At 44.9% G+C, this 17,647-nt stretch overlaps 2 protein-coding genes across 2 annotated transcripts in view; one reads left to right on the plus strand and one right to left on the minus strand.

Moving 5' to 3' along the window:
- LOC115363064 (uncharacterized) overlaps positions 1-17,647 on the plus strand; it is a 164,162-nt gene that overhangs the window by 18,574 nt on the left and 127,941 nt on the right. The gene's annotated exons all lie outside the window — the stretch shown is intronic.
- On the minus strand, positions 177-2,891 carry LOC115363053 (galectin-2-like). The gene is made up of 4 exons (XM_030057128.1): positions 2,735-2,891; positions 1,278-1,383; positions 807-978; positions 177-691 (listed from the first exon to the last, which is right to left on the minus strand). Exons 1-4 carry the CDS (start codon positions 2,889-2,891, stop codon positions 545-547), a joined length of 582 nt encoding a protein of 193 aa, XP_029912988.1. The 3' UTR covers positions 177-544.

Genomic DNA, 17,647 nt, shown 5'->3' on the forward strand with positions numbered 1-17,647 from the left:
TAGCCTTGATATTTTTATTGGTGTTTATATATTACGTGAGGGTTTTGTTCTATTTTGGGTTTTTTTGCTGTCATTTTTTGCATGTACCAAACTGGATTTATATGTAACGTTAGTGTGAATCATGATATTCTTTATAAGAAGAAGAAGAGACCAAGTGTGTGCCCAACCAGGCAAATCATTCAGATGCAAGACAATTCTCCTTTTCTCTTTTTTTAGGCTCAAAAAGGAGAATACAATTATTTACTGGGAGCTGAACAGTGTGGAGACCTCACTCTTTTATTCTGTATGAGAAGCACATGTTTCAGAGACATTATTTCATCAGTTATGAAAATGATGCGTCAGTGACAACATAAAGCCATTTGGGTTTACACCTTTTATATTACCGATGCACATTTTTAAATAAAACACATTCTTCAAACTAATTATTATTCATAGACTGGATCTCTCATTAGTTGTTGTTTCTAATACTGACTAACACAGCTTTGTAAATGAGGTCATTAACTAAACTGATCAATAGAGCATGCATGTGTGAAGACAGTCTCTCCTAGCAGATCTTGAGGGAGGTAAGTTTGAAATCCCCTGTGACTCTGATGTAGCTGATGATGTCCATGCCGTCACTGTTGGGGAAGTGGACCTCCTGTCCATCCGGAAGCTCCACCTCAAACATGTCTCCAGCCAGCTTCAATATAATCTAGAAAAACAAGAAAGGAAAGCATGCTACAGTAATACATATAAAATGAAAAAGCGTTGCTTTTTATGCCATGAGTCAGTCCTCATCTCCAAAACACCAGTCCTCACTCCCTCACCTTGACATCCGCGCCTCTCTGCAGAGGGTTGTGTAGTTCCCGCTGCTCATCACCCCAGCAGCCAGAAGCCTTGGAGTTGCACACGAGCACGGCTCCATCGGAATCGTCATGGAAACGTGGGTTAAAGTGCAGCGCCAGGTCATCTGCATCACAGCCAAGGTCAATCTGGAACCTGAGTGGATCAAGGTATAGGGGGGGAAAAAATCTCAGTATCTAGCATTTTGAATAATTTGAATGAAAATCAGGTTATTTGCATAGACACACCACAGACCTCTAAAGCACATTACCAGGGCAGTAATGTCTCTTAGTAATGGTAATGTCCGGTTCTCATGAAAAAAGACATTTTTCTTGACACTCAACTGTGCATTTCAGAATAAAACCAGATGGTCAGAAACTCCAACAGTATATTTCATCCTGTAAAAGAGTGAATCCATGGCAAGTTATTATCCTAATCATGTAACGTAAGCTTACCTCTCAGCTTCATGCAGAACTGTTCCCTTCACCTTCAGCTGATCTCCAGCTCTCAGAAGCACATTCTTCAGCTCAAGTACCTGGAGCAACACAAAATATGACAGTGCTCGTGTCAAAAAATGAGACGGTCTTTATGCCAATACATTACAGTCTATGCACAATAACAACACTGTAACCAGAGGTGGAGGTATAACTAATTACATTTACTCATGTTGCTGTAACTGAGTCGCTTCTTTGTGTACTTGTACCTTTTGAGTATTTACAAACTGTAATTTACATTTTTGCTTGAGTATTGTACTTCACTTCATACTTCACTACATTTTAATCATATCCATGACAAAGAGCAAATGAGCAGTTACAGACTGGGGAACCTTTCACAATAAAAGTTCTGTCAGCAAAGATGAGAAGAGGAACCTGCTTCTACTTTGTTGGTTCTTCTTGCTGTCATCTCCAAATTGACAAAAAAAAAAAAAAAAAGTGAAATAAATGTGGAAAAGGGGGGATGATTTGATTTGGGGATGATTGACAGTGATATTGACAGTATGCCTCCCTGGACCTATTTATTTTCCATTCGCCACTAGATGGGGCAATGGCAGCTTAATTTCTTGCTCCACAGCCAGTTTTATTGACAGTATGTCTCCTACTTGCCATAACTGCTGTATTTACAGAAGTCAGACATGCAAACTCCTGTAACGGGAGTTATAGGAGGGGGTTACATAGCAAGCATATGCTTAGAGCTAAATGGCTAACGTTAGTTAGCAAGACAAGCAGACCATGCTGGAATTAACATTAGCACTGGCTAACGTTAGCTGGCTAATTAGTTCGCTATCTTGCTAATGGAAATTCCAGCATATGGCCCGCTTGTCTTGCTAACTAACGTTAGCCATTTTGCTCCCTCTATAACGTTATGCAAGGTCTAATTTAACGTAAGGCGGTTCCTTCAAACTAACGTTAAAACTTTCCATCGGATCCGGAAGCCAGGCGTCTCTTCCAAACTACGCGATTCACGTGAATGACCCGACTGACCAAAAAACGGCGATTGTAGCCGAAAGGCGACAAGTTTGCATGCCTGAGAAGTGCGACTCTAACATCTGTGCTGTCTGAGAATAACTCAAGAAAATACATATTAAATACTTTTAGTTAAATTTATTGAACAACTGACAAATAAACAAAGTTTAAAAGTATAAAATATGACAAGCAAGTCCTCCTCGACTGAATCTACTTCGACTACCTCAGCTGCAGCCGCTTCTACATTTGAACCGTCTTCTTCTTCTTCTTCTTCTTCTTCTTCTTCTTCGGAGAGGAGTGAGAAGGGAGAGCAGAGTGCGTTTTGAGCGTTTTTTCAGCTTTATACTCGTTTTATTTTATTTTTATTTTTTGTATATGCATAATTTGACATAGTTGATTATTGTAGGTTTGTTTTGTTGGTTAGTTTTTATTGTTTAGTGTGCGTGTACCGGACAGATCTTTGTCTGGCCGGTTGGCGTCTCTGACACCATGGCGGGCCGTGATGGCTTCACCAGGCTCACCAGAGAGCACGGGGTGAAGGTCGGTGGCAGCTTCCTGTGTAGTGTGGAGGAGGTCGCCCTGGCCGTAGGGGAAGTGATCGGGCATAAACACGTGAAGTCAGCCGCTCGGATGAACAGCGCTATTGTTTTGTTTGTTGAAAAAGTGGAGCAGGCAAACAGGTTGGTTGAGACTGGGATCACGGTGAATGGTTTGTTTGTGCAGGTTCTACCGCTATCACAACCGGCGACTAAAATCATTCTGTCAAATGTCCCTCCATTCATTAGTGATGTTTTTCTAACAAAAGAATTGTCTCGACACGGTAAAGTTGTGTCAGCAATTAAAAAGATGTCTTCAGGATGTAAATCAGCCTTGCTGAAGCATGTTGTGTCTCACAGAAGACAACTCTTTATGATTTTAAATAATCGTAATGAGGAGTTTAATTACAGATTTCGTGTCAAAGTGGATGATTTTGAATATGTGTTCATATTCGCGCCGGCTCCGTGCGGGCCGACCGCGCCGGCTCCGGCGCCATCCGGCTCGGCGGAGCGGCGGTGCGCCGCTGCGGAGGCCGGGGCCGCACATCGCCGAGCTACTGTGGAAAAGCCCGGACCTGGTACTATCGATCTCGCCGCGGATCGGTCAGGGCCGTGTGCTGTAGACATATGCTATGGTTTGATGCTTAGCAATAATAAGTAAAACACATTAATCCGAAGTAATGCATTTATTAATCCATAGGAAGGCTATGCTTAAGTAATAAAGTTTGCTGTGAGAATATGTTTAAGTGATAAAGTCTGCTGTGAGAGCACTGTGCATAACAGGATATTGTAGAGACAGTGGAAAAGTACTGAAGATATGCAACAAACAGAGATGTGCAAAAATAACTACATAATAGACATACCTGTGAGGAACAGGAAGGTGACGTTCCTAGGAGAAGACCTTTTAGGGATGTTCTTAGAAAACCTGGTTTACCCCATATTTGGTAAAAGAGACCCTTGTGGGGTATAGAGACAGGATATGTGTGTGTGGTTTGTGTGCTGTGCTGTGCTCTGTGGTTTCAGAGAATGGGAGCCATAGTAGGCGAATGACAACTGAAGTCTAACAGCTGCAGGTGTGGAGCCACAAGGATGCAAGCGCATCAAGGAAGAGAATGGAGTCAGATGAACGGACCAATCCTGGAGAAGAACACACTCATGTTTATGCAATATTCTGTTTAGTATATCAGACTGGGTCAGGAAAAGATAGTGGGTCAGACTTCGTGAACTGACACACACTTTGTTGTTGGTCAGGGATAGGAAGATTGAGACCCAGAGCTCTGTATGCCTTATTCATCTACTGCTAAATAAAACTGATATTTTGAGACCGAATATCTTCTCCTATTACTTCATTAAAGAACACGCAGGACTCAGCTCACACATAGATGAAAGATTGCTGGTAGACTGAGAGTAGAGTCCAACAATTTGGTGACCCCGACGTGATGAAGATGGAGAAGTGACGGATGGACAGAGACGAAAGACAACGGATGACTGCAGTATGATGACAACAACAAGTGGCCACTGAAAAGAAAAAGGTAAGCAGACACCTGTTTTTTATCAAAGTTCTGCGATTGGATATACCAAATTGTGTGTTGTCATTATGCTCCAAGTATCCTAGTATATAAGTAGATGAATAAAGTAGTAAATTAAAAGTGCACAGGTTTAAAGTCCTGCGGGTGAAATTCCCGAGAAAGCACCAACTGTACAGCAGGTTTAAAGTCCTGGGGGTTAGACCCTGAAAGCACCAACTGCGCAGCAGGTTTGAAGTCCTGAGAGGTAACTCTGAAAATTCTGAAAGTTTTCACGGGCGGGTTTAAAGACCCTTGGAGTTTAGGATCTCCATAAAAGCAGCGGATGCCCGTAACCTAAAAGCGGTCGGGTTTAAAGACCCGTGGGGTTAGAGTCCCCACAAAAGCAGCGCATGGCCGCAGGGGTTAGAGTCCCCAGGTGAGTAGGTTTGAAGTCCCATGAGCAGGTTCTCATAAAAGCAACGCTCACAACATTAGGCCCAATAGTGAATACTAAAGGTTTTGTGTTTGTGTGTCTTGAATAAAGTTGTTTTGTGTGTCTTAAGTAACTGTTGTGTGTTTTGAATAAAGTTGTTTTGTGTGTCTTGAGTTACTGCAGTATTAGAGTGTATTGTATTTCTGTTTGTGGGTGGTAGAAACTCAGTGGTGTCTCAGAGAAAAACTGAAGTAGTGTCTCAGTGGAAACAGTCAGCAGTGGAAACCTCAACGGTGTCAACGCAAGCTGTCTGACGACATTCACTGATTAGGTCAGTTGCTCTGGACGACAGTGCCGTACAAACTGACTGGCTACTGAAGTTTTCTCTGATTTGGTTGGTTGCTCGGAACGTACGTGTCATACAAACCAACTGGCGACTGAGTGGGGAGAACTGAAGTATAAATGGAGGGAGAATTTGACAGGGAATGTGAAGAATATGGGGGATGCCCTCCAAATGTAATGTTAACTGTTAAACAACAATGGGATCAAACTAGAGTGCAGCTCTCAGCAGGGCTGGCCAAAGGTAAAAAAGACACTGTAATGAAAAAATATGATGAATTGTGGCAAGATTTACAGTCAAATAATAAGGTTCCAAAAGATAAGGAGAGAAAAAGGCTCACATGTTTTTTAGGAAAAGCCGAAGAGGAAGCCAAGGACGACGCAGATGAACATAACCAAAAGGAGAAAAGCTCAATGATGGGTAAGAGAAAATGGAAAAAAGAGGCAGAGAAAAAAGAACAGAGAAGGGCTTGGTTACACAACATGACATTGGCATGTATGGCAGTGGAAACTAATCACAAAACTAACATAGATAAAGAAAAATCCAAGGCAAAACAGGTAGAAAAAAAGAAAACTTCACCATCAGCACCAACCTATCCCACAGTAGATGAAACACAGCCCCATCCATATGCAACATTTCAGATGCCACTGATGCATGTAAAAGATGGATTGATGGATTTGGAGGAGATAGGGGAAAAGGAATATAGGGGGGCTAGGATGACGTTAGGACAAATCATGAAAGACAGCTTGAGGAAGACACAGGAATCAGCTCAAAAGGTGCAGGCAGCCAGAGAGACTAGTGGACCAACAGCTGAAAACACCAGAGAGACAGAAAGAATAAATCAGGAAAGAAATACACTCATGAGAGGACCAGTATCACATTCCACCCCATGCGAACCAGAATCAGGAGCTAGAAATAAAGTACAGAATTGGAGGCCAGGACAGGGAGATGGGTTTGAACAGAGGCATCTCAGGGAGTTAGTTGAGGAAGAGCGTAGAGCAGAAGAGGAGGAGCAAGCCAGAGGGGAAGAAAGGTCAGACAGAGGCTCAGAATCAGGGAGTGAGTGTACTGAAGACAATGAAGACACACACTACCCAGCCACATTTACGGGGGCCTTAACCATACACCCCCGCGGTAATGAAATTCCACCAGACAGCCAGAAAAACAGATATGAGTTGAGAAATAGAGAAAACATTCAACCACCTGACAGATACACACACACACAGATGCCACTGATATACAAAGGACCTCAACAAGGGGAAGTATATCAACCATTCTCATTCACAGACATGAACTGCATCCTGGATAAAATGCCACCGCCCACAGAGGGAGGGGGGCCCTGGATGGACAAATTCTGCCAACACACACTAGGGCACAAATTAGCCATAGGGGATTGGAGGGCCTTAGTGGGTAAACAATTAGCTATGTGGGAAATACAACAGATAGAAGATGCTGCCGGTACTAGTATTTTACCAGATCCAGAGCTCTTTACAAAACATGCCACGGCCATAGGGAAAGCAATGAGGGATAAATTTCCCATTCCCCCGGGAGCAATGCACTCATTGACATTTTCTATAAGAGACGGAGAAGACATGTCAGCATTTTTGAGTAGATGTAAAGGCACATGGACAGACACTGCAGGGAGCCACCCAGGTTCAGGGCAGCTACAGACCACATTGTTCAGAAACGCGGTAATGGCTGGAATGCCCAAGACAGTAAAAGAAGCCATGGAAAGCAATCCAGACATCCCAGGATGCTCTACTGAGCAATGGGAGAAACATTTAACACACCACATGAAGAGATATAAAACTAAACAAGATGAAGATAAGCAGAGTACAGAGTCAGCTCAAGTGCAACTCCTGAAACTGCAACTAGATGAGGCTAGAAAAAAGGTTAATGATGCTAAAAAGACAAACCAAAAAGCCGCCAATCAGATGGTTCAACAGCCGCCACCACAGCTCAGCACCCCAGATTTATATCCGGTGCCTGATTGGGCGCCTCACCCCTACTATGGGGGTGGGCCAGCAGGTGTAATAGGAGGGATGCGAGGTAGAGGAAGGGGTCGCGGAGGACCCAGAGTCCAGCCACCTCGCACATGTTTCAGATGTGGCCAGCCTGGACATTGGAAAAGGGAATGCCCCATGCTGTGGGGACCTGGGGGAAGACAGGCCCCAACCCAAGGTGGTTATGGTTCATCAGGTCAGCCCCCTGTCCATCACACCACTCCGGTTCATCAAGCCCCACATGCAGCTGCAGCCCCACCACAGGGACAGTACCCCCAAACCATCCAGGGTGGGCAAGGGTATGAATACTGACGGGGCCCGAGAACTCAAGGACAGGTAGGGCTGGCAGACCCCTACCTGCAAATGAGGGTTATGAACAGGGATCTGCCTTTTCTAGTTGACACCGGCGCAAGGTTCTCCACCCTTACTTGCGCCATGGCTCGGTCCAACATCTCATCCTCCAGCGTCCAGCTAGTAGGGTTCTCGGGTAAACCAGAAAATCTGCCATTGACAGTGCCCCTGACTACATCAGTAGCAGGACAGACTTTCCTCCACCAGTACATTTCATCACCGGTGTGCCCAGTCAACCTGATGGGTCGTGATGTGCTGGTGAAGTGCGGGGCATCGGTCCTGTGTGGACCTGAGGGACTGGTGGTGACATTTCCCAATGGTTATTCTGTGAACTGCTCCATGTTAATGATCCAGTCCGGCTCTCAGATGTTGCTGTCAGCTGATGTTTCACCCATGGCTGAAGGACATTGGGCAGACATTTATTGGGGACTTTTAGAACCTGAACGCAGGCAAGACAATGGCATACAGACTCTGTACAATCAGTGGCGGCCATGGGTCCAAATGCTACATCCCTACTCTCCTCCAACAGACCCCCTCCATGTCACTCTGTATTATGATAGGGAAGGGGATGAAATTTATCAACAGGCATTTTATGCAGAGATTGAGGGAACACAGTGGGACATATCTTCTAGTTGTATTCTAGTGGGGAGGGAAGGTGTGGCAGCTGCTGTTGAATTGACACCAGAACAATTTGAATGGTATGAAATGTCTGAAGAGGCAGTGCCTCATGTCACACTAGCAATACATGCTAAACACCAGGCAAAAGATCTTGGGCCAATGTGCAAACGTCTGATGGCACTAACAGACTGGGTTTGGACCCAACTACCTGAATTACAGTATTCCTCATCTGATGATGCTTACAGGATCATGCACAAAACAGCTGACAAAGTACTCGTGGAACACAGGCAAATTGAGAGATTTCATGGCAGAGAGAAAACAGATCACCCAAAAGCCGCAGAAATGCTGGACACTCTGCCTGACACATTATGGTCAGCAGGCCCAACAGATGTTGGTCACTGCAAAAACATTGAACCAATCTCGTTTGAAATTACAGATCACACTCCAATTTGGCAGAAACAGTACTCTCATAAACCTGAGGCAGAAGCAGGGATAGCAGACACCATTGAGGGATTGTTAGCAGTGGGGGTGTTAGAACCCTCACAGTCAGCCTGGAACACTCCTATCTTACCAGTAGAGAAGCAGGACACAGGTAAATATAGAATGGCTCATGACCTCAGGTGAGTTAACAACATTGTTTCTACTCCAACAGTTCCAGTACCAAATCCATACACTGCCATGTCTGTGCTAACTCCAGAGCACAAGTGGTTTTCCTGCATTGATCTGGCTAATGCATTTTTCTGCCTACCACTGGCTGATCATTTAAGAGACATTTTCTCATTTACGTACAAAGATCAACATCTCAGGTACACAAGGGTCCCTCAAGGTTTCATCCTGTCCCCAGGGTTGTTTAATCAGGTCCTTAAACAACAGCTAACAGGTCTCACGCTTCCAAAGGGGGTGGTGTTAATTCAGTATGTGGATGACATCCTTCTGGCAGCTCCAGATCATGTCTCATGTCTAGAGGCCACCAAATCTCTGCTGGTTCGGCTGCTCCACATTGGGTTCAAAGTGTCAAGGGCCAAATTACAGTGTTGTAGACAGATGGTTTCATTCCTGGGCAGAATCATCTCCGTTAAAGGAACAGGGGTGTCTCCATCTCACAGATCTTCTATCCTACACCACACTAAACCAGTCACGGTTAAAGATATGCTCTCATTTCTGGGGTTGACAGGCTACAGCAGACAGTTTATAGCATCATATGGGGAGCTTTCTCACCCATTAAGGGCTATGGTAAATGAGCAAGGGATGAGAAATTTGTCAGCCCCATTACAATGGACCACTGAAGCAGAAAGTAGCTTCATCTCCCTGAAACAGGCCCTAGCAAACGCCGCCGACCTGGCAGTCCCTGATTACAAAGAACCATTTTACCTGGATATTTCTGAAAAATCACACACAGTAAATGGTGTTCTTTTTCAGAAAAAAGGGGGAGGCAGGCAAGTGCTGATGTATGCAAGTGTTACACTCGATCCAACAGAAAATAGGCACCCACCATGCACAAGACATGCAGCAGGAGTAGCAAAAATTTTGCAAAAAGTAGCACACATAGTCATGGGGCACTCACTAAAAGTCCTGACAACACATAGCATAGTGGCCTACGTGAACTCAACAGCTTTCACCATGACATCACTGAGACAAACAAGGTTAGAAAAAATCCTAAATGCACCACACATAACGTTCACACACGAAGGAATCAACATGGCAGACAACATGGGAGAAGGTGAGCCACATGTGTGTGAGGAAAGGGTGCAGAAAGATGTTAAAGTCAGAGCAGACTTACAGGCAAAACCCATAGCAGACCCAGAGGAAGTACTGTTCACAGACGGGTGTTGTTACAGACATCCAACAGAAGGCCTGAAGGCAGCATATGCGGTGGTAAGACAGACCAATGGAGGGTTTGAAGAAGTAGTGACAGGGACAGTAACAGGAAAAGAATCAGCACAGCTAGCTGAACTGCAGGGAATCATAGCTGCACTGGAATGGTCAGAGGGAAAGAGAGTGAACATTTACACAGACTCTGCATATGTGGTAGGGGTAATACAGGTAGAGCTCAGTCAATGGATCAGAGCAGGATTTTTAACTGCAGCAAAGACCCCAATCAAACATGAAAAAGATGTTAAGAGACTGGTTGAAGCCTTAATGAAACCAACAGAATTGGCTGTGATCAAATGTAAAGGTCATGACAAAGCTGAAACAATGATAGCCAAGGGAAATCAAGAGGCAGATTCAGCAGCAAAAAGAGCAGCAGGTTACACAGCTCAATACATGATGATGCAAGCAGGAAAAACGGTGTATGATTTACTACCAGCCTGTGATGTAAATATGTTAATAAAAGAGCAACAGAGAGCCTCTCCACATGAACTCACAGTGTGGAAAGAAAGGGGGGCAACAAACTCCGAAGGAGTCTGGAGGTCGCCGGACGGCAGACCCGTGTTGCCCCCAGGATGGACAGCTTCCTTGCTTCAGGAAGCTCATGGGGTGACACATTGTGGAAAGGTACAGATGCAGAGACATCTGACACACTGGTGGCACCCATTTCTGCCAGCAATGATTGAAAATCATATCAGAGAATGCAAAATATGTACAGAATATAATGTGAGAGCCACAGTGAAGCCACATGAAGGAAAGTTCCCACTGCCAAAGATGCCAGGTCAGGAGATAATAATTGATTTCACTGACATGATAGAGAGAGTAAATGGGTACAGGTACCTTTTGGTCGCCGTGGATGCATACACTGGCTGGCCAGAAGCAGTACCTGCTAAAAAGGAAGATGCAAAAACAGTAATTAAATTCCTGATCAACCAGTACATACCGACGCATGGGTTTCCAAAAAGAATCAGGTCAGACAATGGCACACATTTCAAGAACAAAGACCTGCAGGAAGTAGAGGCAGTACTAGGACTGAAACATGCGTTTGGAACAGTGTATCACCCTCAATCACAGGGCAAGGTGGAAAGGATGAATCAGTCCATTAAAGGGAAAATAAGTAAAGTGTGTGCACAGACCAAATTGAGCTGGGTGGATGCCCTACCACTCGCTCTGATGTCTATCAGGAGCTCAGTAAATTCCATAACAGGTTTTACTCCCTATGAGCTAACAACAGGGCAGCAGTTCCCGGGACCGGGAGCCGGAATCCAGACGACGGAGGAGACTGGAGCTCCAATAAGGTATAAGCCATACTATGACCAACTAACAGCTTTGGTGTCAGCTTTCTCCACACAGGTTGCAGCAGCTCGAGGGGACCAGGAAGACCAGGCGCCACCCGCAACAGAGTGGGTCCTGCTGAAGGTGATCAAGAGGAAGTGGTCGGAGCCAAGGTGGACGGGGCCGTACAAGGTGGTGGAGAGAACATCGCATGCCGTTCGATTGCAGGGCAAAGGAGACACTTGGTATCATTGGAGCCAGTGTGCAACAGCGGAGCCTCCAGCTAGAACTCTGGAACAGATAAGAAACACAGTGGTAGAAACAGAGGAGTAGGAAGGGAATGGTAAAAGGGTCGAAGGGTGAAGGAAGCAGAGAGACACAGGAGGAATTCCAAGAGCGCATTGAACGACTTCGAAAACACACACCTAGAGCAGAACAGGCACCACATCCTACATGTGCATGGGTCACTTGGTGGGACACGAGCGACGTGTGTGGAGACATTCTACCAAGAAAACAAGCACATCCACCTGATGCAATTGTGTGGACAGGAAGAAAGCATTGTGTAGTCACCCTTGGAGTACTGACAGTAGTATACTATTTAGATGAACTGAGTGCTTGGTTTCCAGGAAATAGACACATTTATCCTGGTTATCACTTTTGGGTAAAAATATATCTTAATCTGCTTTGCATATACTCAGGTAAGCCAAAGTATACTCGTGATTGGTATGAATAATTTTGCTATGTGCAGAAAGAGTGTTCTGATAAAATAATAAGGTTGAAAGCGCTCCAAGAAAAGGTTTTTCTAGGATAAAAGGACTTGAAAGCCAGAACACAAGATTGTTTTGCTTGCTAATATATAAGGAATTGATTAACAATGCTTACGCTGTTTAAAGGAATGGGGAAGCCACACCAGGTTAAATGGTGGAGGCTAGGTGTTTTTATCTTACTCTCTGTGGTAATAGTTGCTCCACTGTTGAAGTGGGAATCATCCTCCAGGGATGGACACACAGACCGACCTTACAACAGAACCAGAAGAGCAGTTCAGCCACAGACTGATTTCTGCCTGAAAAAGTATGGGGGGTTGGAGTTATCCTATACGCTAGGGACTAATGTGACTTTTCAGTTTGACCTGTGTAAGGTTATCAAGTGCGGCCGCTCACCTGGGGCATGGCGAGGATATGATGTATATTTATGTGGTAACAACATAGTGCATGAAGACTGCATAAGGGGCTCACGACCATGCGGATGGTGGGGGTGTCAATCTTGGTGTTCCGATTGGGGACAGGTGTGGACATGGACGGGACCCCATTGGCAGCCCCATCCTTCGTATGCCAGGGATATTGGAAAGACGAAAAAAGTTACTTTGGTGCGTGGACAGTTACAGGCGGCCCAGACGGACGGCTCTAATCCACTCCTGATGTCTATTAGTAATCTATGGGGTGATCCACATGCGGTGCTGGGGAATAATAAGTCCTTTTTCCTGGTGCTAGGCGTAGATCAATCAGGTAAAGACAGCATGGGTTTGATCAAAGTTAATTTACTGCCACCACCAGCCCCTAATAAGACCCACACAACTACCAGTGCACCAAAAACAGACCCAGGACAGAGTGAGGGTGTGGTGAAAATTGATTATAGTAAACTGACTCGTGGTGACATTGTGAGATTGGCTACTGGATATGGAGACAAAAATATGTGGCTGGAGTGGATGGCAGCCACTGCAGCTTCCATGAACATGAGTAATTGTATAGCATGCTCTTCAGCCCGACCTACTCTGTACACCACACCTGCACCTCTGTTTCCTGTTAGCGACCCCATGGGATTTCACTGTATGGTTGCACTCACCATGCAGGCTGACCCGCCGACCTGTGCCACTCTTAGTGCCATTTTCCCACCTGTAAAGAACTCAACAGTACCCCCTGTGTTCACTCCAAAAGCTAACAATTACACCTGTTTTTCCAGAAACTCTACAGTGGATATGGGGCACATTCCTGATGATTGGTGTAAGATTAATGTTGATGTGAATAACTGGCAAAATGCTAGCTCTATGGTGTGGGGTAGAGCCGACCTGTTTTGGTATTGTGGTGACAGAACTCTCCATATCAATCTGCCCCCAGACTGGTCTGGAAAGTGTGCAATGGTTAGGCTGGGTTTACCTCTGTTCCTCCTAGGCCAGCGTCAGCAGGACACGCCCTCACCCAGCCGTCGAAGGAGAGACACCTTTGACATTGGTCATGACTCTACCACATACATGGATGCCATAGGAGTTCCCAGAGGCGTCCCAGATGAGTATAAGTTGGTTGATCAAGTTGCAGCGGGATTTGAAAATATCCCATTTATCAGTAGCATATTCCCTGTGACCCCTAATAAGAACGTAGACAGAATTAATTATATCCATTATAATGTTCTAAGGTTAGCTAATAAAACTAGAGACGCTGTGGCTGGATTATCTGAACAACTGGCTGCAACTTCTCTTATGACAGTGCAAAACAGAATGGCCCTGGATATGTTATTAGCTGAAAAAGGGGGTGTCTGCTCTATGTTTAACGATCAGTGTTGTACATTCATTCCTAACAACACAGCTCCTGACGGATCTGTGACAAGAGCCTTAGAAGGTCTTAGATCCCTGTCAGAAGAAATGCATGAGCATTCAGGCATAGATAACCCCCTAGGTGGCGTATTGGGGCAATGGTTCGGCAAATGGAAAAGTCTGATTGTGTCTGTGTTTCTCTCCTTGGTTGGTATGATGGCTGTATTAGCGTTGTGTGGATGTTGTTGTATCCCCTGTCTTCGATCTCTGTTTGAAAGGTTGATTGTCGCTGCCATTGAGAAAAAGAGCCCTCCACCCTACCAGATGGCACAACTGGAGGGAGAAACGACGGCCCTGATGGGACGTGCAGAGTGTGAGGGGCAATGCAGTGACACAGACGTTGAATGTGAAATGTGAACTTGATTGGTTGGTCTCATTGTCATGAGACCAAAAGGGGGACTTGTAGACATATGCTATGGTTTGATGCTTAGCAATAATAAGTAAAACACATTAATCCGAAGTAATGCATTTATTAATCCATAGGAAGGCTATGCTTAAGTAATAAAGTTTGCTGTGAGAATATGTTTAAGTGATAAAGTCTGCTGTGAGAGCACTGTGCATAACAGGATATTGTAGAGACAGTGGAAAAGTACTGAAGATATGCAACAAACAGAGATGTGCAAAAATAACTACATAATAGACATACCTGTGAGGAACAGGAAGGTGACGTTCCTAGGAGAAGACCTTTTAGGGATGTTCTTAGAAAACCTGGTTTACCCCATATTTGGTAAAAGAGACCCTTGTGGGGTATAGAGACAGGATATGTGTGTGTGGTTTGTGTGCTGTGCTGTGCTCTGTGGTTTCAGAGAATGGGAGCCATAGTAGGCGAATGACAACTGAAGTCTAACAGCTGCAGGTGTGGAGCCACAAGGATGCAAGCGCATCAAGGAAGAGAATGGAGTCAGATGAACGGACCAATCCTGGAGAAGAACACACTCATGTTTATGCAATATTCTGTTTAGTATATCAGACTGGGTCAGGAAAAGATAGTGGGTCAGACTTCGTGAACTGACACACACTTTGTTGTTGGTCAGGGATAGGAAGATTGAGACCCAGAGCTCTGTATGCCTTATTCATCTACTGCTAAATAAAACTGATATTTTGAGACCGAATATCTTCTCCTATTACTTCATTAAAGAACACGCAGGACTCAGCTCACACATAGATGAAAGATTGCTGGTAGACTGAGAGTAGAGTCCAACAGTGCCAATGTTTCAGATGCAAGCGAGAGAGCTGCAGTCAGTGCTGTGACGTCACCTACGGTCGGTGACTCCCAGGCGTCTGAGGTGAACAGTGAGGGAGAGGGGAACACAGGTGATGGTGGTGTGGGGAGTGAGGAGGGAAAAGAGGAAGGTGAGGTGATAGATGAAGAGGAGGTGTTGACAGGTGAAGGGGATGAGGGGACAGGTGAAGGGGGTGAGGTGGCAGGTGAGGGAAGGCAGGTGACAGGTGAAGGGAGGGAGGTGACAGAGGAAAAGGGTGAGGAAAAATCGGGGAAAAAGTGCAGAAATGCAGGTATAACAGGGAGGAGCATGTGGAGAGCAGGTAGAGGAGTGTGGGGAACAGACAGGTGAGTCAGTTGAGGCAGCAGGATCTCAGGAACAGAAAATGAGTGAAATAGGAGAAACACTTGGGGAAAAGGAAAATGAAAGTGATGAAATGATGGACGAGGGTGAAGAAACAAAACAAGCAGGAAAAAGGCAGCTTAAGAAAAAGAACATGGAGGTTGAAGCAAAAACAGCCAGGCGTACAAGACTATCAGCCAAAGCAGAAAGCACTGACAGTGATGGCTGGTTCTCTGACAGTGAGACACCAGCCACCTCAGACAACAGTTTATATTCTGCAAAAATGATCAAGACATACCTTAGAAAAACAAAAGGACTGAAAAAGGTTAAACTTGAGAAGTTTTTTCCCAACAAACAACAGTTTTGTACTTCAGCCAGACTCCACATCAAATCAGGAGAAATAGGAAGTCCAGAGAAATACAGACTACAGAAGAAATTGGTTGAAGTTAGCAAATCACTATGGAACTGAGCATGATTAGGACAAACATTTGTGTTTTATTAACTTATTTGGTTGTTCTTAGTATGGGTTTCAATCTTTCAGTCTCTATGGATACTTTTAGAGTTGGGAGTTTAAACCTTAACGGGGCCAGAGATGCAAAGAAACGTGTGTTTTTATATGAGACTGCCAAATTAAAGAAGGTTGACGTTTTACTTATTCAGGAGACACACAGTGATGAAAATAATGAGACTGACTGGATCAGAGAATGGGAAGGTAAAATTGTTTTAAGCCACAACACCTCAGCGAGTGCAGGAGTGGGCTTCCTCCTCTCGAATGCTTTTAAGCCGCTGTCTGTGGAGGTAGAGCATGTCATCCAGGGGAGGTGCCTTTTAATGAGAGCTGGCTTTGAGCATTTTAACATTGTTTTTATCAATATTTATGCTCCTAACAACGGTGCAGAGAGAAAACGCTTTTTAGAAAAAGTTAATGATAAATTTAAAGATTTTAATTCATCGGATTATGTGTTTTTAGGTGGGGATTTTAATTGTACAGAGAATGACCTTCTAGATCGCAACCATGCAGAGCCTCATTCAGTTTCCCAGCATGCTTTGCAGCAGCTGGTACACTCCCATGGCCTGGTGGATGTATGGAGGAGGATGCACACAAGCTCCAGACAATACACATGGTCCCACTGTAGAGACAACAGAATCTCTGTGGCCCGCCTTGACCAATTTTATTGTTTTAAACAACATTTTAATGTTTTTAAAACTTGTTGTATTGTACCTGTTGTTTTTTCTGATCACTCTTTGGTTTTATGTAGTGTTTTTATCAGGGATGTCCTACACAGAAGTGCCTACTGGCATTTTAATTCGGTTTTAGCAGGTGATCGTAACTTTAAAGATGCTCTTGTTTATTTATGGTCTGGTTTTAGAGAGAGGAAGCGTGAGTTCACTAGCCTGAGACAGTGGTGGAACCATGGTAAAATACAAATTAAGCAGTTATGTCAGCAGCACACGCTCAATGTCACACGAGACATCACCAGATCTATCAGTGATCTGGAGTCTGACATCGTGGAACTGCAACGTCTTAGTGAATCCACAGGAAATCGAGGATACAGTATATTGAAATCCTCAAAACCAAAAAGATGGCGTTAGCCAACCTGCTGGACAAAAAGGTACAAGGTGAGCTGGTCCGGTCCAGAATCCAGAACATCACGGAGATGGATGCTCCCTCTGGCTTCTTCTTCGGCTTAGAGAGGAGACACGGGCAGAGGAAGCAGATCCACTCACTGCTGTCGGACACGGGGCAGGAACTCACTGAGCCAGGCCAGATTCGGAGCAGAGCTGTGGAGTTCTATTCAGCATTGTACAAAAGTGAGTACCAAGAAAATGAACATTTGTTTGAGGAGTTCTGTGATGAACTGCCACAAATCCAGAAAGACTTGAACACACAGTTGGAGCGCCCCCTGTGCAAAGAAGAACTGCATGCTGCCCTCCAGAGCATGCAGGGCGGCAAGGCCCCCAGTATTGATGGCCTAACTGTTGAATTTTACAAAGCCTTCTGGGATATTATTGTGAATGACTTACTGCAGGTTTTCAATGAAAGCCTAGCCCACGGCTCCCTGCCAGTCTCCTGCAGAAGAGCAGTCATCACCCTCCTGCCAAAGAAGGGAAACCTGCAGGAGATAAAGAACTGGCGCCCCGTGTCTCTCCTCTGCACAGACTACAAGATCCTCTCCAAAGCCCTCGCCAACCGTTTGAGAGAAGCCATGTCTCCAGCTCATTGGGTGTAAGTACAGGCTTGGTCGGATTAGATCAAGAAAAGGCATTTGACCGCGT

This window comes from Myripristis murdjan, chromosome 8 (assembly GCF_902150065.1).
Source record: "Myripristis murdjan chromosome 8, fMyrMur1.1, whole genome shotgun sequence".
In the NCBI taxonomy this organism is placed as follows: Eukaryota; Metazoa; Chordata; class Actinopteri; order Holocentriformes; family Holocentridae; genus Myripristis; species Myripristis murdjan.